This window comes from Bos indicus x Bos taurus, chromosome 13 (assembly GCF_003369695.1).
Source record: "Bos indicus x Bos taurus breed Angus x Brahman F1 hybrid chromosome 13, Bos_hybrid_MaternalHap_v2.0, whole genome shotgun sequence".
NCBI lineage: Eukaryota > Metazoa > Chordata > Mammalia > Artiodactyla > Bovidae > Bos > Bos indicus x Bos taurus.
The window spans coordinates 20,630,444-20,652,874 of NC_040088.1; the positions used below are offsets into that span (position 1 = coordinate 20,630,444).

The 22,431-nt window shown below is 45.6% G+C and overlaps 1 protein-coding gene across 1 annotated transcript in view; it reads left to right on the top strand.

Moving 5' to 3' along the window:
• Positions 1–14,488, top strand: part of CDK5RAP1 (CDK5 regulatory subunit associated protein 1) — a 62,693-nt gene extending 48,205 nt beyond the window's left edge. The window contains exon 15 of the mRNA XM_027558793.1: positions 13,899–14,488. Coding sequence (XP_027414594.1) covers positions 13,899–13,961 — 63 coding nt within the window. The 3' untranslated portion in view covers positions 13,962–14,488. The remainder of the gene's footprint in view (positions 1–13,898) is intronic.
• Positions 14,489–22,431: the final 7,943 nt, after the last annotated feature.

Consider the following 22,431-nt stretch of genomic DNA (forward strand, 5'->3'; position numbering starts at 1 on the left):
CTCCATTGACCTGGGCAGCCCCGCTGGGGAGGGCGGGGGTCTGGTGTTTGTACTCACAGTTCTTGCATTCGTTGATGTCACTGAGCTCAATGCCACATGATTTTGATCCTTCAATCTGTTAAAGGGCTCATCGTTAGCTTTGCCAAGGGAGAGCAGCAGTCCTGTCCTCCTGTCCCCTTCCGTCTGTCCTCCTCTTCTCCCTGTCCTACTTCCTGGTTTCCTTTTTGCCAGAGCTCATCCTCCCCTACTCCTGCCCCAACCTGGAGCATTATCCTATCCTGCTACTGGGGTATTTGGGGCTGGGGGTGGGGCAGGGGATGCTTCCGTAGAAACAGGCCTCTTGAGGCCTGATGTCCCTCTAGCACCAGACTGTATCTGAGGTAAGGGCCTCTTCCTGTGTCCCCCAGCAACATAGACCTCCGAGGCAGTGCCCTCCCCGTCCCACGACTTACATTCTCGTTCATAGTTACTGTCAGCAATTGAGAGATGGTATCATCCAAGGGCAGAGGCAGAGGCAAGACACCTGTGACCCTGGGGAAGATACACGTGGAGAACATGTATCACGCATGTATACCTGTGTGATCCTTAACATTTGCCCAACATCCATTGACGAACCAATGGCAGTGATGTCCTGCTATTTACTTTGTTCCCTAAGCTCTTTTGCCTTCAGTTTTAGTCACTAAGGAAGATGGAAGAATACCTAAGAAAACTACCAAAGCCAGAGGGCTGACCCAGCAATCTCACAGGGAGGAATTTATCCTTCAGATACCATGACAGTGGTAAACAGACTTGTCTGGGAACTTATTCACCGGTTGAGTACAAAAGTTAGTAGCTGGAAAAAAAACCAATTATTCCTTGATAAGGATCTGTTAAGTAAGGGATAGTGTATCTTCATAATGGAGTACTAGACAGCCATAAAATATCAAGAAGCTATTTATATTCTGATGACCAATTCCAAGCAATTTTAAAAAATATCAGCAGAGGCCAGAAAATTGTATATAATAAACCAGCCCATTTCTGTGTGTGTATACACATGCACGTTTGTTGCATAGCAAATAATATCTCTGAAAGCCAATGGAAAAATTGGATCCATTGGTTGCTTCCAGGAAGGATAATTAGCCGGTGTATATGGGTGAGAGGGAGACGTGTACTGCATGGCTTTTGAGTCATTTGAATTTTGATCTAGGTGAATGGATTGCTTATGCAGGAAAATAGAACTGAGTACAAAAGCATGCTTAGCAAAGAGAACACAGGCAGAGTGAGAGAAGGCTGTGCTCAGGCCCAGTGGGCCATTTGCAAGCAGAGGCCCTTCTCTGGGCCTCCTTTATTGATGGTTCAAACCACTGGGTTGGCTGAGCTGGTCTCTAGGTGTGGTACAAGCAAGGATATCCTGACATACAGACCACTTGATCCAGAAAATGAGAAAAAATGGTCTCACATACACCTCTGCTATCTGCAGGTTGACGTTCTTGACTTCGATGTTCTTCTCCTGGACTAGGAGGCTGACACATTGTGTGTTGTTGCTGGAAATTCCAATTTCCAGAGTTACATCTGCATGCACTTGAAATCCCAGTATGCTGACTACAGGTCCTGCTAGGCTGTGGAGAACAAGACGCAGGTGAACCCAGGTCCCATTGCAAGATGTCACTCAGCCAAGCGATAGGCATTTTGGGAATCACCAGGTTATTTGAGTGAGGGTAAGTTCGGTGCTTTCCAATAAGTATGCCCCATCGTTGACCAATCTCCTGTGCATAGAATTCAGAGCTTGGTTCAAAGGTATTCAATAAACATTGTCAAAATCACCCTCCTAACCAGGCTTCAAGGGTCTTTTTTTGTTGGGTGGCACCAGGCTGACTGGTAACAAGATGCCCATTACAAGTTCACTTTTGTGCCCAGCACTCCCACTTGTCTGTTGTGTGGGTGACAACGGACAGGAAAAACCCACAGTTTTCCAGAGCCTGGTCTTCTTTGAGTCAGATATTTTGGAGAAGATAGATGGTTCTCCCTGACACTGTTAACTGTAGTGGTCACAGATATGGACTCTGGAAGCTGAACACCTGGGCTCAAATCCTGTCACTGCCGTCGTTTGGTTGAGGGACTTTGAGCAAGGTTTATAACTGGTTTTCCTAGTTTAAACTGGTTTTCTAGTTTAGAAACAGGACTGCTTTCCTGATGAGGTTGTCAAGAGGCTTCATGAGTTCAGACTACCTCAGTTAAGGGCCTGGCTGGAGCTTAATCAGTGATAAGTATCAGGGATATGAATATATTAGTCCAAGAAATCTCCTTCCCAGTGTGGATTCCCTTGCCCCTCTCACATCTTCCTGGGTGCCCTGGGCCTCCTCTGTTAACCTGTCCCTCCCCCAAATGTTGACATCCACTGAAGGCAGGGACCGCCTGCCTTTAGTCTTCCCTCTCCCAACACAGCATCTGGTACAGAGCAGCGGTTATTAACTACCCATTAGGTGGATGAGCGAATGTGTATACGCATGCGTGTTTAAATCTCTAGTTTCCTGAGGGCATTTTAACCATCTCTGTTTCCTCTCAGCTTCCTAGCAAAGTGTTTGTAGAGTGAGTTGACTCTCCTTGGAGGGTCAAGGTTATTTGGAAGGCATATTTGGAGATCCAACCAGTCCATTCTAAAGGAGATCAGTCCTGGGTGTTCTTTGGAAGGAGTGATGCTAAAGCTGAAACTCCAGTACTTTGGCTACTTCATGTGAAGAGTTGACTCATTGGAAAAGACTCTGATGCTGGGAGGGATTGGGGGCAGGAGGAGAAGGGGACGACAGAGAATGAGATGGCTGGATGGCATCACCGACTCGATGGACGTGAGTTTGAGTGAACTCTGGGAGTTGGTGATGGACAGGGAGGCCTGGCGTGCTGCAGTTCATGGCGTCACAAGGAGTTGGACACGACTGAGCGACTGAACTGAACTGAATTTCCCCTAAGACCAGTGTACATGTTGATATGAAATGAGTTCTCCATGGTTTCTGTCTTCATTGCTCATCTATCAAATTATGCAGATTTCACATGGAGATCTGGATTTCTGGCTTTTATTTTAGTACTATTTGAGAGTGGGGTGCTGTGGTGTTATGTTGCCACCTTGCTCCTCGGGGCCGGAGGAGAGAGGCAGCTGGGCCTGGTGCCCCTTTCGCTCCATCCTCAACCATCCTGCCTTACTCGTTGTTGTCTCTGCTTGGCTCTTGGACACTAGATCTTAAGTCACTAGTCCAGCCTGTCCCAGCTGACTGATTTGGAAATAGGCTCACCCGTTTCCACCTATGAAGGCAGTAGTCACGGCGTGGACAAGGATCCCATTGCCTGTCATGGTTGACGTCATGTTCTCCACAGTCACTTTTTCAACCTCTAATCTGTAAAGTGACAGCATCAAGTATAAGTGTCAGTCCTGGCTCAAGGAATCAGTCTGGGTAACAAGAGAAACACCTTTGAAGCAGGCAGTTAACAACCTACCCACCCATCTATCTCTGGGACTCCCCAGCCCCCTTACCCACTTGGTTCTTTCCTCCTTCCTTTTTTTTTTTTTTTTAAACATAATAGCTCTGGCTCTTGGGGGCAGTTCCACAGACATCACTGCCACTCTCAAAAAAAAGGTGGCCCAGTTCTTTAAGGTCAACAAATCTTGATCATATTTCCCCCCAAAAGGATAGCCTTTCAGCACCGAGTTAAAATATTGCTTCATGAAAACGTGGTTGCCCTTTTGGGGGCTGAACATTGGTATCTCCAAACAGTAGCTTTTGTCTTGTGCCAGACATTAGGGTCAAGGAAGCACTTACCCTAACAAGAGATCTTCCAAGTCGATATTTCCCAGCAGGCCAGTGAGCGCACTGTTGATGTCTTTTGGCACCACACTGTTCAGTATGCCCTCAGTGGTTTCTTTGAGTTTGTCACCAGTCAAGAGACCAGTGCTGTCAACAAGTTCTTTGACAGCATTCTCTCCACCAAGGAGTGGCAGACTGCCCAGAGCCCCCTGGCCGAGGTCACTGACAGCACCAGTGGCTTCTGAGAGCAATGACTGGGGATGCTTTGGGGACTTGTTGCTGCTCCCCCTTCCCAGAATACCACCAAGGCCACCACCTCCAAGGATATCAAGGGATGAAGTAAGATCTAACACAGACAGCAGGCCAGAGTTGGACACTGTGGATATCACTTCTCCCAACACACCGGCCAGATTTATCTCCTCGCACTTCAGCATGTTCTCTATCTTCGGGGTCAGGGTGGCATTCAGATCTGAAAAGGGTCGAGAGAAATGATCCTGCTGCTAGCTGCCCAGCCGGTTCAGCCAGAGGAAGCTTTCCAGCTGGAGAGCCAGCACCATTGAGTTGTGGGACCCATAGGCATTTAATATCATGCCTCCCCGAAATATCAATTCCTGCCACTGCTCCCCACAAGGACAGCCTGGTGTTCCAGAAACATACCTGTCCCCTCTTAGGAGTTAGCCTCTACTAGCACCTACCTGCAGAGAAGGCAATGGCAGCACACTCCAGTACTCTTGCCTGAAAAATCCCATGGATGGAGGAGCCTGGTGGGTTGCAGTCCATGGGGTCGCTACGAGTCAGACATGACTGAGTGGCCTCACTTTCACTTTTCACTTTCATGCATTGGAGAAGGAAATGGCAACCCACTCCAGTGTTTCTTCCTGGAGAATCCCAGGGATGGGGAAGCCTGGTGGGCTGCCATCTATGGGGTCACACAGAGTCAGACACGACTGAAGCGACTTAGCAGCAGCAGCAGCACCTACCTGAGACCAACCTGGTATTGAGTATGTTACTCTAAAGCAATTTGAGCATGGCATGAAAGGACCTAGTTTAGCTTTTGAGCCTAGCAGTCCAGAGTATATACATATAGTCTAGGTTCTGCCCCTTGAAGGCCAAGTGGCCTGGGGCAGGCTCTTCTCTTTTCTGAGGCCCAGTTTTGCCTCAGGGGTACCAGGGGTATATGATGGAACCTGCAGCACGATTCCCTGGGGGCAGGCCAAGTGAGCGAGCACTGATTTTAAGTGCTGTGTAGGGCAGGAGGTGGCTAGGGAGGTAATGGAGCTCGCTGATCTGGATCTCCTGTTCTCCATCCGTGTGGTTCTGCACCTCACACCAATCAGAATGGCCAGCATCAAAAAGTCTACATTTATAAATGTAGACTTTTACATTTAATAATAAATGCTGGAGAGGGTGTAGAGAAAAGGGAATCCTCCTCCACTGTTGGTGGGAATGTAAATTGATGCAGCCACTGTGGAGAGCAGTATGGAGTTTCTTTAAGAAACTAAAAATAGAGTTACCATTTCACCCATCGGTTCTACTCCTGGGCATATATCCAGAAAAGACAGAAACACTAATTAAAAAAGATACATGCTGAAATAAAAGCAAAAATAAACAAATGGGACCTAATTAAACTTAAAAGCTTCTGCACATCAAAGGAAACTATTAGCAAGGTGAAAAGACAGCCTTCAGAATGGGAGAAAATAATAGCAAATGAAGCAACTGACAAACAACTAATCTCAAAAATATACAAGCAACTCCTACAGCTCAACTCCAGAAAAATAAATGACCCAATCAAAAAATGGGCCAAAGATCTAAATAGACATTTCTCCAAAGAAGACATACAGATGGCTAACAAACACATGAAAAGATGCTCAACATCACTCATTATCAGAGAAATGCAAATCAAAACCACTATGAGATACCATTTCACACCAGTCAGAATGGCTGCGATCCAAAAGTCTACAAGCAATAAATGCTGGAGAGGGTGTGGAGAAAAGGGAACCCTCTTACACTGTTGGTGGGAATGCAAACTAGTACAGCCACTATGGAGAACAGTGTGGAGATTCCTTAAAAAACTGGAAAGAGAACTGCCTTATGATCCAGCAATCCCACTGCTGGGCATACACACTGAGGAAACCAGAAGGGAAAGAGACACGTGTACCCCAGTGTTCATCGCAGCACTGTTTATAATAGCCAGGACATGGAAGCAACCTAGATGTCCATCAGCAGATGAATGGATAAGAAAGCTGTGGTACATATACACAATGGAGTATTACTCAGCCATTAAAAAGAATACATTTGAATCAGTTCTGATGAGGTGGATGAAACTGGAGCCTATTATACAGAGTGAAGTAAGCCAGAAGGAAAAACACCAATACAGTATACTAATGCATATATATGGAATTTAGAAAGATGGTAACGATAACCCTGTATACGAGACAGCAAAAGAGACACTGATGTATAGAACAGGCTTATGGACTCTGTGGGAGAGGGAGAGGGTGGGAAGATTTGGGAGAAAGAAGAAAAAAGAAAAAAGAAAAAGATACATGCTGGGACTTCCCTGTGGTCCAGTGGCTAAGACTCCCCAGTCCCAATGCAGGGGGCCCAGGTTTGATCCTTGGTTGGGGAACTAAATCCCACATGCTGTGTCTAAGAGGTCACACGCTGCAACTAAAGATTGTGCATGGTGCAGTGAAGACTGAAGATCCCGTGTGCCACAGCTAAGGCCTGGCACAACCAAATAAATAAGAAATGGAAATTAAAACAAGCAAGCGAACAAAAAACCAAAAAGACACATGGCACCCCAATGTTCATAGCAGCAATATTTATAATAGCTAAGACATGGAAGTGACCCTAATGTCCATTGACAGATGAATAAAGAAGATGTGGTACACACATGCACACACACACACACACACACAATGGAATCTTAGCCATAAAAAAGAATGAAATAATGCCACTTGCAGCAACACAGATGGATCTAGAGATTATCAAACTAACTGAAGTAAGACAAAGACAAATGCATGATATCACTTATATGTGGAATCTAAAAAAATGATACAAGTGAACATACTTAATATTTACAAAAAAGAACTGGACTTACAGGCTTAGAAAACAAACCTATGGTTACCAAGTGGGTGGGGGAAAGGACAGACAACATGGGCTTGTTGTATACAACAGGGAACTATATTCAGTGTCTTATGAAAGTGAAAATGATCGTGGCTCAGTTGTGTCCAATTCTTCGCGACCGCATGCACTGTACAGACCATGGAATTCTCCAGGCCAGAATACTGGAGTGGGTAGCTGTTTCCTTCTCCGGGGGATCTTTCCAACCCAGGGATTGAACCCAGGTCTCCTGCATTGCGGACAGAGTCTTTACCATCTGAGCCACCAGGGAAGCCAATATCTTATGATAAACCTTATGATAAACCATAATAGCAAAGAATATGAAAAATATATATATAAGAAACTGAATCATTTTTCTGTACACCTAAAACATTGTATCAACTATACTGCAATTTTGTTTTTAAAAGGAAATCGACTAGCTGCATGAATCATGGAGGATTCACTGGGTACAATACTGCAGCAAAAGTGAACGGACCAGAATTTCTCATTACAGCACGAATGAACTACCTCAGAAACGTTTAGGTTTGAGAGACAGTGCAAGCAGGTCACCTTTAGAAAACTTTATAGCACTTAGTGCAAGTATTTATCTTGAGAAGGAATATCCACGTCATAAAATATAAAGAAATGGCAGGAGGAAAAGAATCAGGCCAGAGGCCTTCTCAGGAGAGGAGATGGAGGGTGGAGCAGTGCAGCCCCAGTAGGAGCCTAGGGGTCTTCAGTCCTATGGCCCGTTTTATTCCTCCGTCTCAGTGGTGGGTACAAGCGTGTTGCTGTTGTTTAGTCACTAAGTCTTCTCTGACTCTTTTGAGGCCCCTTGGAATGTAACCCTGGCAGGCTTCTCTGTCCATGGGATTTCCGACTCAAGAATACTGGAGTGGGTTGCTGTTTCCTTCTCCAGGGGATCTTCCTGACCCAGGAATCCAACCCACATCTCCTGCATTGGCTGGCAGATTCTTTACCACTGAGCTACCAGGGAAGCCCCCACAAGGGTGTTAATTCTATATTCATATCTTTTAAGGTTTTTTTTTTTATGTCTGACAGTGAAATTAACAGCCTCTACCACCAAGTCGCTGTTTGATGGGTTACAACTGTCACGTGTAGCACTGTCTGAACTGCCCTCCGGCCCGCGGCGGTACTGCTGCACCAGAATGTCTGTGAGTGGGGTCCAGGCAGCTGATTGGTAATAAGCCCCAAAGGTGATACGGCTATCACCTCTTATTTCAGAATCACCTGTCCAGAAGGTGTAACTAGCCTTTGGGCTTGGAGATGAAAAGCATGTGTGAAGGGGTAGAAAGTCAAAGCTGTGCAGGTAAAACGAATCTTACTTACAGTCATTGAGTTTGCTGCTAGACACAAGGTATTTGGCCACGGGTGAACATCTGGCTCCTGAGGTCCCAGCTGCACGTCTTGGAGGTAGAGAGCCTTTTCTGATTGAGGAAATTCTGGGGACTTGTGGGTCAGGCACACTGATCGGGAAATGAACGGGAAGCCTAGAGGTTATTTTGTCAGGAGGGGCTCCCACCTGTGAAGGTGAGGTCGATAGGTCAAGCGCTCCTGCCTGGATGGCTAGCATGATGGCCAAGGCCCACAGGGTCAGCATCTTGTGGCCGATACCTGCAAAGGAAGGCTTAGTCAGACACCACATTCCCAGTGGACCACAGGGCTGCCAGTATATTTGTATTGGTTGTGCACATGCCAGGGTCCTAGCTCTTATAGGAAGGTGCCACTCACATTGTCAATATTCTGATCAGTATACCGTATTCGAGGGATGGCGTTTTAGCCCATGACAGTCAGTATCTTGAGGAAGGGCCCCTTTTTCTACAGCTTATTTAACTTTGCGCAGAGGTGTCTATGGGCTGGTGGCACCCTTTAAGTACAGGCCATGCCCTGCCCAGATCTTAACTGTACGGTCCCACATTCTCCTACCAGTCTTCCGGATTCAAATAGCCTTTCAGTGATCTGAGTCACCAGCTGGGGAACTCAAGTGTTTTGAATGATCAAGCTGCGAGTGTTGTCACTCCTGTGGTAGTCAAGGTCTCTCCTTGTTTTCAGGCAGCTAATGTATAGCAGTGTCCTTGTTGATGTGAGCTTATCACATGCCAGTCCCTTTGTGGAGTGTGAATGGATGTCAGTTGCTCTAAACTCCGCACAGTGCTGAGATGGAAGGCCTGTGTTCTTATTTTTTACTTGGTGAAACTCGTGTTTACAGAGTGGCCAGTATGCTCACCTTTACCCACTGTCTGCCCCCAGCTGGTAGTTTTGCCTGATCAGGACTAAACCACCCCAGGAATCAGCCCTCGGCTTGGCAGCCTCCACTCACTTGGTCACTGGGCTATCCTAGCGTGTTAGCTCAGTGTACCAAGGCCGGAGTCATCTCCCTATGAGTGAGACCATTTCGGGGCTTCTCTCTTTTTAAAGCCCATTCCCTTGTTCTGGGAGAGCCGCTGGCTTTGTCTGATGGTGGCACTGGTCAGTCCACACTATGATATTGGTGGCAGCCATAATGTAGGAAGCTCACCTGTGTGTATTGAATGACTAAGTTAACCTATTCATCCACTTCTTGGGGCCCTCCTGTGGGCAGGGCACTGGATGTTCCCGCTGACCATTGGCTGTGGGGCATCTTCCTCTTGGCTGACGTTGAGCAGCCTTAGTGACTGTGAATGTGTAAGCTGCGTAAGTCTCCACTCTACTTCTTGGGATGTGTCCATAGGTATTTCCTTAGTGAGTATTGGTTCATGTTCATACTGGTCAGTTGTGTTAAGCCCTTCATCTGCAACAATTCTCCCAGCGAATCTGGCACCAGACAATATTATTATCATCCTCTGCAGCGGAGGAGCCTCAGTGCTAATGAGAAGGCAGGGTCTAGACCCAGGCAGGAGAGCCCTTTTTGACTCTGAGCTCAGCTGTGTGACCCAGTGGAGATTACTTCCCTCCCCTGCTGGTCAGATTCCTCTGTTCCCAGGAGTCTATTGTCTTTTCCTTTGCTCATGTTTTAGGTAACATGGAGGTTTGTGTCTTGGGGCCTTTCCCCTCAGTGAAGCAAGTAGACTCTGAGCTCCTCTCTGTTTGGATTTCCTAATCAGTCAAGTTTTGTAAAATTGGGCTTGTCAATTTTCGCCATGTGCTGGCATTGCCCAAGTCAAGCTGCCTGTTATTTACTAACACCATAGGAAGAACTGCTATTGCAGAAATGTTGGGAAGGACATTTCGGAATCCACTGACAATCTTTCACATTGGATAAGTTTGGCTTTTGAAAAAACTCACCTCTTCATTATTTTTTAATTTTATCCTCATCAGTGAGGAGTTAGAATTAGTGTCTCAGGAAACATGTAAGTGTCTTGTGAGGGAAAAATAAGAAATTCTGTGCCTGTGACTGAGTTGATGGCAGTATTGTTAGACATTGTCTTGAGAGGAGCCTGCTGATAATTCTAGTAATAAATCTCCCATTTTTTTAAAAGCAGTTGCCTAACAGGCCCCTGTTAACACCTACTGCGCTAGGCAGAGTAATGTACGTTTTAGCCGGAAAGTGGTATGGCGAAAGAGATTCAAAACACAGAACCCAAGTCATCTATCCTTTGACGAGCTGGCCTATGCTTGTTTCCCTCCTGGAGTTTTGACCTTTTCTCTTGTGTATTGTTTATTGAGAGTTCTTACCTCGTCCGGTGCCGATCGGTTGGTGTTGGTGGGCACAAGTTTTCAGGAGGTGCCTTACTCCTGCTTCTGCCTCCGATCTGTCAGAGGAAAAGCGCCATCCCATTTTTATAGACCAGTGTCTCTCGGAAAAGTCTTTGGACATGTAGGGACACCATCCAAGCCTACTGATAAGGGTGATGTGATACAGGCTGACTTCCAAGATCAGCACCTGCTAATGGTTTTGATGTCTGTGTCTTTCTGAGATGTTCTGCAGGCCAAGTAACTGTTCCCTTCTTTTTAATCTTCACAGGCCTGTTAGCTTTAAAAATTTTTTTACATTTAATTATCTTTTTTTGTCTGGGCTTTTCTCTGGTTGCAGCAAGTGGGAGCTACTCTTTAGTGGCAGTGCATGGGATGCTCATTGCTGTAGCATCTCTTGCTGCGGAGCAGGGGCTCTAGGGAGCTTGGGTTTGATCCCTGGTCCCAGAAGGTATCACATGCCTCGGCGCAACCCCGCCCGTGGGCCACAGCTACTGAGCCTGCACTCTAGAGCCTGTGCTCCTCAACAAGAGAGCCCCCTCAGAGAAGGCTGTGCGCCACAAGTAGGGAGTGGCCCCTGCTCACCACAACTATTGAAAGCCCACATGCAGCAGTGAAGACCCAGCACAACCAAGAAATAAATAAAAAATTTTTTAATTAAAAAAAAAAGAGTCTGGGTTAAGAATTCAGTTCAAAGGGATTAGACGGTCCCTCTCTCTTGGGTTTAAGCAGCTCTCCAGCCACATGAAATTCCCCTGCACTCATCTAGTATTGTCTGCCTCTTACGTGCCCCTCACTGGGCAGTCTTTGTCCCCTGTAACATGCTAATTATCTGCTGCTTCATGATAAAGGGCTCTGAGTCCAACTGAGCTGGGTAGTAACATCATGGTGAGCCCTCTCCTGGAGATTCTCTGAGTATATTTGCCTCTCTAGGCCTCTCAGCTGTCTACCATAAAGGACCTGTGTGCTCACTCATTCCTATATTGCCACAAATATATATTGTACCAGGCACTGTTCCTGGGGGCTTCCCTGGTGGCTCAGACAGTAAAGAGTCTGTCTGCAATGCGGGAGATCTGGGTTCGATCCCTGGGTCAGGAAGATCCTGGAGAAGGGAATGGCTACCCATTCCAGTATTCTTGCCTGGAGAATTCCATGGTCAGAGGAGCCTGGAAGGCTGTTACAGTCCATGGGGTTGCAAAGAATCAAACACGACTGAGCGACTAACACATATACACTCTTCCTGGAGGCGGTAGAAGGGTGTACAACTCACAGGGTCCCAGCCCTAATGGAGCTGATGGTCCAAGTGAGAGAGACTGACACTCGCCAACCTACCCACAGATGAGTGGATGATCATGGATCAGGGTCTGAAGCAAATGAAGCTGGTTCTGGAAGCTTCACTAGTTGGGATTGCATTGGGCAGAGCATCTGGAAGGTTCTCTGGGAGTCTTCAGGGCAGGTGTGGGCCTGGCCCTGCCCTCTTTTCCTAGTGGAGAAAACCGGCTGTCCCTGCAGGGATCATTATCATCTGGGGGTGGGGGTCATTGTTAAAAGTTTTAATTCTTGGATCCTCCCTTCCCTAACTCTTAAATACTTTAATAAGTCAGGGTTGAGTTGAAGAAATTTGTTGAAAAAGCCTCCACAAATGGTCCAGGCGAGTGGCCCAGGTTTGAGAACCACTGGTCTAGCCCATTCCATGCCCTTGTTTTTTGTTTTTTTTTTTTGCAGATGGAACACTGAGTTCTAGAGAGGAGGTTATGTATGTGCCTCAGGACACCAAGAAGTCCAGCTGATTTAGGATCTGAACTCAAATCTTCTTGCTATTAATAGATATCAAATCTCCCCCCAAACCCACTGTTACTTTCTGCTGTGAGCCAGGGAGATGGGATCGTCAGTGAGTTCTTTCCTGTCCCTGAAGAAAAGTGTGATGCTCTCAGTGACCCTTGGCCTGTGTTCATGCCTGCGTTCATTCGGTGGATATCACTGAGTACTTTCTCTTTGCCATGTACTGCGGTAGGCTGTGGGGACTAGGTCGTGGGCCAGACACACAGGTTCTCCTTCACGGAGCTCACACCTTAGTGGGGGACACTGTTAATAGGTTGACTTCTGATAGTGATATTAAAAAAAAAAAAGATGGAGAGAGGGAGTGAGTTCTCTTTGGACAGGGTGTCAGGTGATGAGTGACATTTTATCCCTGATGGGGGAAATATGAGGGGTCCAGGCCTGCAGAGGTCTGGGGCTTGGAAAAGTACAAAGAACCTGACATGGGTAAGAACTTGACTAGTTCAAGAGGTGGGAGGAAAGATTCCTGGCTGAAGGCAGAGAAAACTGCCCCGGGAGACAAGTATAGGTTTTACTCCTGCGCTGGACACCAGTGAAGGGAAACAAATATGAGCCTCGGCCCAGAGGCGTGCTCCGTGCTACCCTGAGCTAGAACTGCTTTTTCAGGAGAACTTCAAGCAGGGTCATTACCTGATTTGCTCAGCTCCCTTTCCTTTCCCTAATTACCCCAGGAATGAGGCTTGAAGGGTGTCAAGAGCCTGCTCTAGTGCTCGTCTGTATTCAGGATTTTCCAGTCTCTAGCAGCAGCAGCAGCAGCAGCAGCCCAGACTTCTTCTCACTTATTATCTCATTTAATGGCTCCCTCAATTCTATGCCTATGCCGTGGGTGTCAGGCTTCTTCTGTATTTTAGAGAAGCCCCAGTCATCTGTTAGGTTCCTAGCACTCCATGTTCTGTGATTGATTGAGTGCATCCTGACATGATCATGCCATGGTGTTCCCACAGCTTTACAATGTAAGAGTCGGGGAGAGGGGGTGATTTGGACTCATGGGATGGGGGCTGATTTGGACTCAATGCCTGAAGTGGAGAGTGGGGGCTGGGGTGGGGATTGGGCTGGGGCCCTGCTTTCAGGCAGGCTCAGCATTTTGCTGCAGGGCCCCTCCAACCTCCATAGTATGTTCTCGAACTGTGAACCTCAGCTCCAGTTCCAGTTGCCAAAGATCCCATTTTCGTCTTCGCTGAAATGTCGATGCCTAGAACAAATGACAGCTGACCTTTTCTCAGAGGGCAGAAGGTGTACCCGATGATAGCAGAAGACAGAACCGACTGTCCTGGCTCTTATTTTTCTTGGACCTTTGAGGGAAATGGAACCACCTTTTACGTGAAAATCTGTGACATCTGTTGGTGGGTGTGAACTTTGATTTCAGTGTTTCCAGTGATTCTTTGGAGCCAAAGAATGAACCCAACCCCATGTTCTGGAAGGGGCATATCCGGAATGCAACCTCTGATGGGGCCTCCTGCTCCTTGTCTCTCTCTCCTTGAACTTTAGGAGATGTGGCAGTCTTTGAATTCTGCTAATCCAGGATCCATGGGAGGTGTTTCACTCAGATGAGGTTTATCAGGCGGGACACAAGGATGCGGTTGTTCTCAAGCTCTCAGTGATTTGACCTGCTGACTCTTGGAGGGTAGGCCCTTTCCAGTCTGGCTGAGACTTAGCCCCACAGGAGGCTGGGTAAGTGCCAGCCCTTGACGGCTTCTATATGATGATGTCACAATGAACCAGGTCAACTTGGGGGCATCCTGTTTCCAATTGTCTCTCTCTCTCTCTAAATTCATTTTTGTATGAGTTATTTTTTCTGGGGTTTTCACTTATGACACTGGATTTAATGTTTTTTAGACCCCAGTTCTGATGCAAATGCTGCCACCTCCCTCTGTTTTCTCTATTGGATCCCAGAAGTCCTAGTCCTAGAGGAGAGAAGAGGGGTAGAATGACTGTAAGGGAGGACTATATTGGCAAGTGTTACCTTTGATTCTTGGTATGTTGTCTTTTCATTACTACTCTGTTATAAAAATTTCCAGGGATTTCCCTGGTGGTCCAGTGTTAAGAATCCACCTTCCAATGGTCAGAAAACTGAGATCCCACATGCCTCGGGACAGCTAAGCCTGTGTGCTGCAACTACTGAGCCTGTGCATTGCAACAAGAGAAGCCCGTGGATGCTGCAACGAAGACCCAGTGCAGCCAAAAATAAATTAATAAAACAATTAAAAAATTAAACATTTCCAATTCTCCTTTTGCTTTCATTGTCCCTTGAGTTACTTAGAGGTTTGTAGTCTAATTTAGAATCATCCTCATGTCTCCTAATGTATCGATCTGTTACTGATTTTTAACTAATGATATTGTGGTTATGTATTTAAACTTTTTGCATTCATTGAGTATTGTTTTATGTCACAGCATGTGGTCTGTCTTGACGAAGAACTCATGAGCTCTTTGGCTATGCATGAGCCAAGATGATGTAAGCCAACCACCTGCTATATTGCCCACTAATCACAATTTAAATCTCTGAACAGAATATAAAAGGAAAATACCCCAAAGCTCTGAGAGTAAATAATAATAGGTAAGGGAAGGAGGTAAAGTTTTTCAGGCATAAACTTCCTTTTTTCCCTTAGGTTTTCTTCTTTGATTCCTGGGGAGCCCCTGTGCTGAAAGTGTGCAGCACATTGGACTACAAAATCTCCGTAAGATTTCCTCTATATTCTGGCTGAAAGTGAAAGTGTTAGTTGCCCAGTTGTGTTTGACTCTTTGCGACCCCATGGACTGTACTGTCCATAGAATTCTCCAGGCAAGAATACTAGAGTGGGTTGCCATTTCCTTCTCTAGGGGATCTTCCCAACCCAGGGATCAAACCTAGTCGCCCACATTGCAGGCAGATACTTTACTGTCTGAGCCACCATGGAAGCCAAGTCATGTGAAAGTGAAAGGGTTAGTCACTCAGTCGTGTCCAACTCTTTGTGACCCCATGGATTGTAGCCCATCAGGCTCCTCAGTCCATGAGATTCTTCAGGCAAGAATACTGAAGTGGGTGGCCATTCCCTTCTCCATTATTCTGGCTAGAGGACTGGATAAATGGGCTTCATTTGAGCTCATGAGATAATATAAAATAGGTATATTGGTCTCTGCCTCCAATTCCTGGCACAGAGCTCCTAAAACCCTTGTAAATTCCTAAGTGATAAATGCGATAAGAGCGTCTTTTGTTCTAATGAAGTGACACTGGATGGTGGCTCCTGGGTGGTTTCTGGATAGGAGTTGGCCACCAGAAAGACCAAGCCGTGATTAGAAGGTTGGAAATTTCAGCCTCACCTTCCATCCTCGAGAGAAGGGAGATGGACTGGAAATGAAGTTAATGATTGATCATGCCAAATTGAGGAGCCTCCTATACAATCCCAGAAGTACAGGATTTGGAGAGCTTCTAGGTTGGTGAACAGATTTACATCAGGAGGCTGATGCACCCCAGATCCACAGGAACAGAAGCTCCTGGGCTTGGGACCATCCCAGACTTTGCCCTGCATCTCTTCATCTGGCTGTTCATCTGTATCCTTTATCATATCCTTTTGTAAACTGAGTTTATGAACTGAGTTACTTTAAATTCAGTGAGCTGTGCTAGCCGGTTAATCAAACCTAAGGAAGGGGGTCATGGGAACCTTCAGTTTGTAGCTGGTTGGTCAGAAGCACAGATAACAGCTTGGGGATGCAACCAGTGTCTGAAGGACATTAAACTGTGGGCATGTATAAGTGTGATTAAAAAGAAAAATTTGAAAGATTAGGAAATATATATGTATGGCTATAGGGGCTATCTTAATATCAAACCAATGTAAATTTTAGAACAAGATATTGTATCAGGGATCAAGAGAGACATTATATAATAATAGAAGAGTCAGTTTACCTAGAAGCCATAGTAATCCTAAACATGTCTATATCTAACAACAGATCACATGAAGGAAAATCTGACAGAAATGAAAAGAGAAATAGAGAAACCCACAATTACATTTGGAGATTTCTTTGATTAACTAACAAGTTAACCAATGATTAACCAACATTCTTCTTTCAGTTGATGGAAAAAGTACACAGAAAAATCAAACACATAGAGAAGCTGAACAACACTTCCAACTGATTTGAACCAACTGACCTGTACAGGACAATCTACCCAGCAACAGTAGAATGCAGTGTTTCCAAGATTGTATGAAGCATTCACCAACAGACTATATTCTGGTCCATAAAACAAACTTAAAAAAATCAAAGTATATTCTTTGATTACTGTTGTTGTTCAGTTGCTAAGTCGTGTCCAACTCTTTGTGGCCCCGTGGACTGCAGCACGCCAGGCTGCCTTGTCCTTCACTATCTACCAGAATTTGCTCAAACTCATGTCCATTGAGTAGGTGATGCCATCCAACCATCTCATCCTCTGTCGCCCCCTTCTCCACCTGCCCTCAGTCTTTCCCAGCATCAGGGTCTTCTCCAAAGAGTTGGCTCTTTGCAACAGGTGGCCACAAGAAGCTTTCTAAGAAATAGACGTGCTTGATTTCATGTAGTCCCCCTTTACCAAAATCACATATATATTGTCCTTCCCCTCTACCCTGTTTGGAACAGTCTCTCAGAGTTATCTGAGGTGCTGTCTCCTGGGCTGCAGTTCTCATATTGCCCCAAATAAAACTTAACTTGCAACTCTCATGTTGTGCATTTTTTTTAAGTCGACAATAGGATAGAAGGTGAAACTACAAACATCAATTGCATTTGTATATTGACAATTAAGAGCTGTATATTAAAATGAAGACTATATTTTACAGTAGCACAAAAAATAAGCTACTTAGGTATAAATCCCTCAAAACCTGTTCCTGAATAGTCTTTGTGTCAAAAACTACAGAGTTGATGACATAAATCAAAGCAGACCTTAAAAAAAAAATGGAGAGACACGTGTTCATGGGTTGGAAGGTGCAATATTGTTAAGAAATGCATTCCTTACAAATTGCAATCCCAAGAAAAATTCCAGTAGACTTTTTCTTAGAAATTGACAGTCTGATTCTATCATTAATATTGAAAACCCAAAGCACTAGAATAACCAGAACAATTCTGAAAAAGAAGAACAAAGTTTTATTTGGCAAAAGAATGAAAAACAGGGCCACATGGGGTGGGGGTGGGCACAGATTGGGAGAAAATCTGAAGTTGGGCTTGTGTCCAGGACATGTAAAGAACTCTCAAAATTCAACATCACAACCCTGTGATGTTCTCTCCAGGATCTCAACATTAAAGTTTAAAAAAACATTTTATTTACGTTTAATTGGAGGATAATTGCTTTACACTGTTGTGTTGGTTACTGCCATATAACAACGTGAATCAGTCATAACTATATATATCCCCTCCCTCTTAAGCCTCCCTCCCTTTCACCCCCATCCCACTCCTCTAGATTATCACAGAGCACAGGGCTATTATAGCAACTTCCCACTAGTTATCTATTCTGGCCTCCATTGAATAACTTCTCTTCCTATCATATGCATTGTGTTCTCTACTTATAAGATGCAAATAGCACATGGCAGGAAATTTGAAAGTTCAGAGAAATATGAAGAAGGGAAAAGAGATTCTGAGTGACAGCATTGGTATTTCTTTTTTTTGCATACCGAATATAATTTTTATTTTGCTTTTGAAAAATTAGCAGTACCATCAAAAGCATTTTTTGTATATCGTTACAATTTTGGAAAACTTTCTAATGATCTCACGAGTGCGTGTGCCAAGTTGCTTCAGTCGTGTTTGATTTGTTGTGACCCCTTGGACTGTAGCCTGTCAGGCTCCTCTGTCCATAGGATTCTCCAGGCAAGAATATTGGAGTGGGTTGCCATGCCCTCCTCCAGGGGATCTTCCCAACCCAGGGATTGAATCCGAGTCTCCTGTATTGCAGATAGATTCTTTACCACTGAGCCACTGGGGAAACCCCTAATGATCTCATACTTGGCTCGAATATTTCCTTTTTATTTTTTTCTAGTATTTTTTTTTCTTTCCACTTCATTAGTATCTGTATTTCATCGCGTGCTTTAATATATCTATTCTTAGGATGATTAGGACAGACGGATTCTCAGAAGTGGGCCCAAAACCTCGCCTCTCTTCAGTGCCCCTCATGGTCTAGGTTTGCATTCCCTGCTGGTTGAGACGGGTGGGGGATGAGTCAGCACTTTTGTTTTCCTAGGTATTGTCTGTTGAGTGTCTGGACATGTGCTGGGCATGTCCTACTGGTCAGGAAATGGCATTGCCATAATGCCTCACAGGGATTGTACATTAGACTTAATGGAAATGAATACATTATCGAGCCCTGGCAGGCTTTTAGGTGTTACGGCTGAAGTCTGGGAGAGTCACTCCATGGTGCCAGTGCCATGCCTTGGTCATAGTTGGCACTCAGCATTGAGTGACCTTCACTACAGTGGGGGATCTGAGGGAGAGGGTGTGGGGTCCCTTTAGGCAAGGCGTTCAGGGATGGCCTCCACGTCAGTTGACATTATTGTATCAGAAATGTGTGACATGAAGGATCCAAACATGCAGAGATTTGGGAGAGAAGGATGGGTGCAGGATGAAAGTACACTGTGTCTTAAGTGAGCAAGAGCATGAAAGCAGGCCTGGGGGCTTTAAACATGCTTGTTACATGATTTGCTCAGCCCCCTTTTCTTTCCCTAATTGCCCCAGAATGAGGCTTGAGGGCTTCCCAGGTGGCGCTAGTGGTAAAGAATCCGCCTGCCAATGCAAGAGACCTAAGAGATGTGGGTTTGATCACTGGGTTGGGAAGATCCCCTGGAGGAGTGCATGGCAACCCACTCCAGAATTCTTGTCTGGAGAATCCCATGGACAGAGGAGCCTGGAGGTGGCAAAGAGTCAGACACAACTGAGTGACTTAGCATGCAGGAATGAGGCTTAAAGGGTATCAGGAGATTGCTGTAGAGCTCATCTGTATTCAGGATTTTCCAGTCTCTAGCCCAGACTTCTCACTTATTATCTCATTTAATGGCTCCCTCAATTCTAAAGCCTATCCTGTGGGCCTCAGGCTTTTTCTGTATTTTAGAGAAGCCCCAGTCATCTGTTAGGTTCCTAGCACTCCATGTTCTGTGATGGGGTGCCGTCCTGGCATGATCATGCTGTGGTGTTCCCACAGCTTTACAATGTAAGAGTCGGGGAGAGGGGGTGATTTGGACTCATGGGGTGGTTAATGTCTTAAGTGGGGAGTGGGAGCTGGGGTGGGGGTTGGGCTGGGCCCTGATTTCAGGCAGGCTCAGCATTTTGCTGCAGGGCCCTCCAACCTTCCTGTTCTCATACTGTGAACCTCAGCTCCAGTTCCAGTTGCCAAAGGTCCCGTTTTCGTCTTTGCTGAAATGTCGGATGCCTTGAACAAGTGACAGCTGACCTTTTCTCAGAGGGCAGAACGTGTAGCTGGTGATAGCAGAAGACAAAGCCGACTGTCCTGGCTCTTATTTTTCTTGGACCTTTGAGGGAAACGGAATCATCTTTTCGGTGAAATTTGTCATGCCTGTTGGTGGGTGTGAACTTTGATATCGGTGCTTCCATTGATTCTTTGGTGCCAAGGAATGAATCCAACTCCATGGTCTGGAAGGGGCATATCCGGAATGCAGTCTCTGAAGGCCCTGGGGGCCTCCCAGGTCTTTGTCTCGCTCCCTCCTTGAACTTTCGGAGGTGGGGCAGCCTTTGAATTCTGCTAATCCAGGATTCATGGGAAAGTGTTTCAGGCAGGTATGGTTTATCAGGCTTCACACAAGGACATGTTTGTTCCCAAGCTCTAAGTGATTTGACCTGCTGATTCTTGAAGAGCAGGGCCCTTTCAAGTCCGGCCAAGTCTTGGCTGGATCACAGTTCCAGAAGATAAGGCAGAGACCGATTCTTAATGACCTTTGTGTGAAGATGTCTTAATAGGACTGGCTGAGCCATGGTTGGCATCAGAGTTTTGACCTTTCAGAGGTATTTTTTTTTAATGTGTTCATTTCTTATGGCTGTGCTGTGTCTTCATTGCTGTGCGTGGTTTTTCTCTAGTTGTGGCAAGCGCGGGTGCTCTCTAGTTGCGATGTCTGGGCGTCTCATTGCGGTGTGTCTTGTTGCACAGCAGGGGCACTAGGGCACATGGGCTTCCCGTGGTTGTGGCTTGCGGGCTCAGTAGTTGTGCACTGGCTTAATTACCTTGTAGCGTGTGGTATTTTCCTGGACCAGGGATTGAACCCATGTCCCCTGCGATGGCAGGCAGATTCTTAACCACTGAAGTCCCATAGGTGTTTTTTAGTGACCTGCATAGAGCCGTGTGCATGCTTGTATGTTTGTCTGAATATATGCTTGTCTGTGTCATCTAGTCCCCTGGACTTGTCAGTCATGTGTGGCTTTCCTTCCCCAGTTTCCTTCTCTTGTGCACTTGCTCTCAGATCTTTGCCAGCAATGGGAATTCACAGAGGCCTCCTGTAGGGAACTTACCTCCCTGAACTCTTCGGTTGCTTGTAAAATTTGGGTTAATTTTCATTTGTAGGGTACATATCTTTCATGAGATTTTCAGTGAGCTTTGTGATTTATCAAAGGTGAAAGGTTAGTGTTTTAGGAAGAGGCAAAATTTCTGTGCACAGGCTCTGGGGCCAGACAGGCCTGTCTGTGAATCCTGGTTCAGCTACTTACTCTTCTGTGGCCTTGGGCTGTCATCCAACTTTTTTTGTGCCTTCGTTTCCTCATCCATAAAGTAGGGATAATATTGTCCCTTTCATAGGGGTGCCTTGTGGATCAAATGAGGTGAATAAGTCAAACAGTTAGCACCATGCTTGGCATATGTGCGTGTGGGCGTGCTAAATCACTTCAGTCGTGTCTGACTCTGCGACCCTATGGACCGTAGCCCACCAGGCTCCTCTGTCCATGGGGTTTCCCAGGCATGAATACTGAAGTGGGTTGCTATGCCCTTCTCCAGGGGATCTTCCCGACCTAGGGATGGAACATGAGTCTCCTGCATTGCAGGTGGATTCTTTACCATCTGAGCTACCAGGGAAGCCCCTTGGCATATATAAGTATTCCATAATTTACTACCGTCATCATCATCATATAATTTTGCATCGTTTTTTTCAGAATTTTTTTTTTTTTTGGTCTACCTTTCTCTTAGATTTTATACCGTTTTCCTAGCCTTTGGGAACTATTTATAGTTTATTTGCTATAAGAAAATATGGATTTGGGTTTTTTTTTTAACTGAAATATTGGATTCTTTATAATGCTTTTACCAGAATTAAGGCAGGCATAGAGACATTTTAATGTCACTAGAGTTTTTGCTTTCAATGGGAGGACAGAGTTCTGTTGACACATCCTACCACAATGATACATGTGAATATATCTTGTCACAGATGCATGAGTGGTTTCAAAAGGTTAAATATTTAAGACATGTTTGCAGATGTCTTTGTTTTGACTCTGTTTCTTTTCCACCCAATTGCCCCACAGATGTCAATGTGTTAGGCCTATGGTCTCTGCTTTGTTAATAGGTCAAAGCTGAATGTGTCTATGCCTAGAGGAGTTTTTCATTCATTCCCTGAGGGGCTACACATTGTTTTTGCTGCTTTCTCTCTGAGTGACTTTACCATCCATGGGCTACATTTTGCTGCTTGAAAGTGCAACAAGTTGGCTCCCTATATAGCTATAGGTGTTTCTCTAATGGCATTTTACGTATCAGCCAGCTTGGGTTTTACGGGTGTAGGGGTTGGGGTGGGTAGATGGATCTAGCTTTGCCTGAGATGGAGAGAGGATCATGTCATGGAAATCACACTGAAAAGATACAAGATTGCAACCACAACCACCAAACCCCTGTTAATAAGCACTCAAAAAATGCTTTCCATCCTTACAACAACCTGCATTCAGCAGCAGCGGCAGCACATTACCATCACCCACATCCCCATTTAGAGATGAAGAGACCGGGGCTCAGAGAAGCTGCTATTCCTCTACAAAAGTGGCAGGGCTGGGATTCAAGCACAGATGTGCCTGAAACCAAAGCCTTGACCTAGGATGTGCCGTTTGTCTTCTCGTG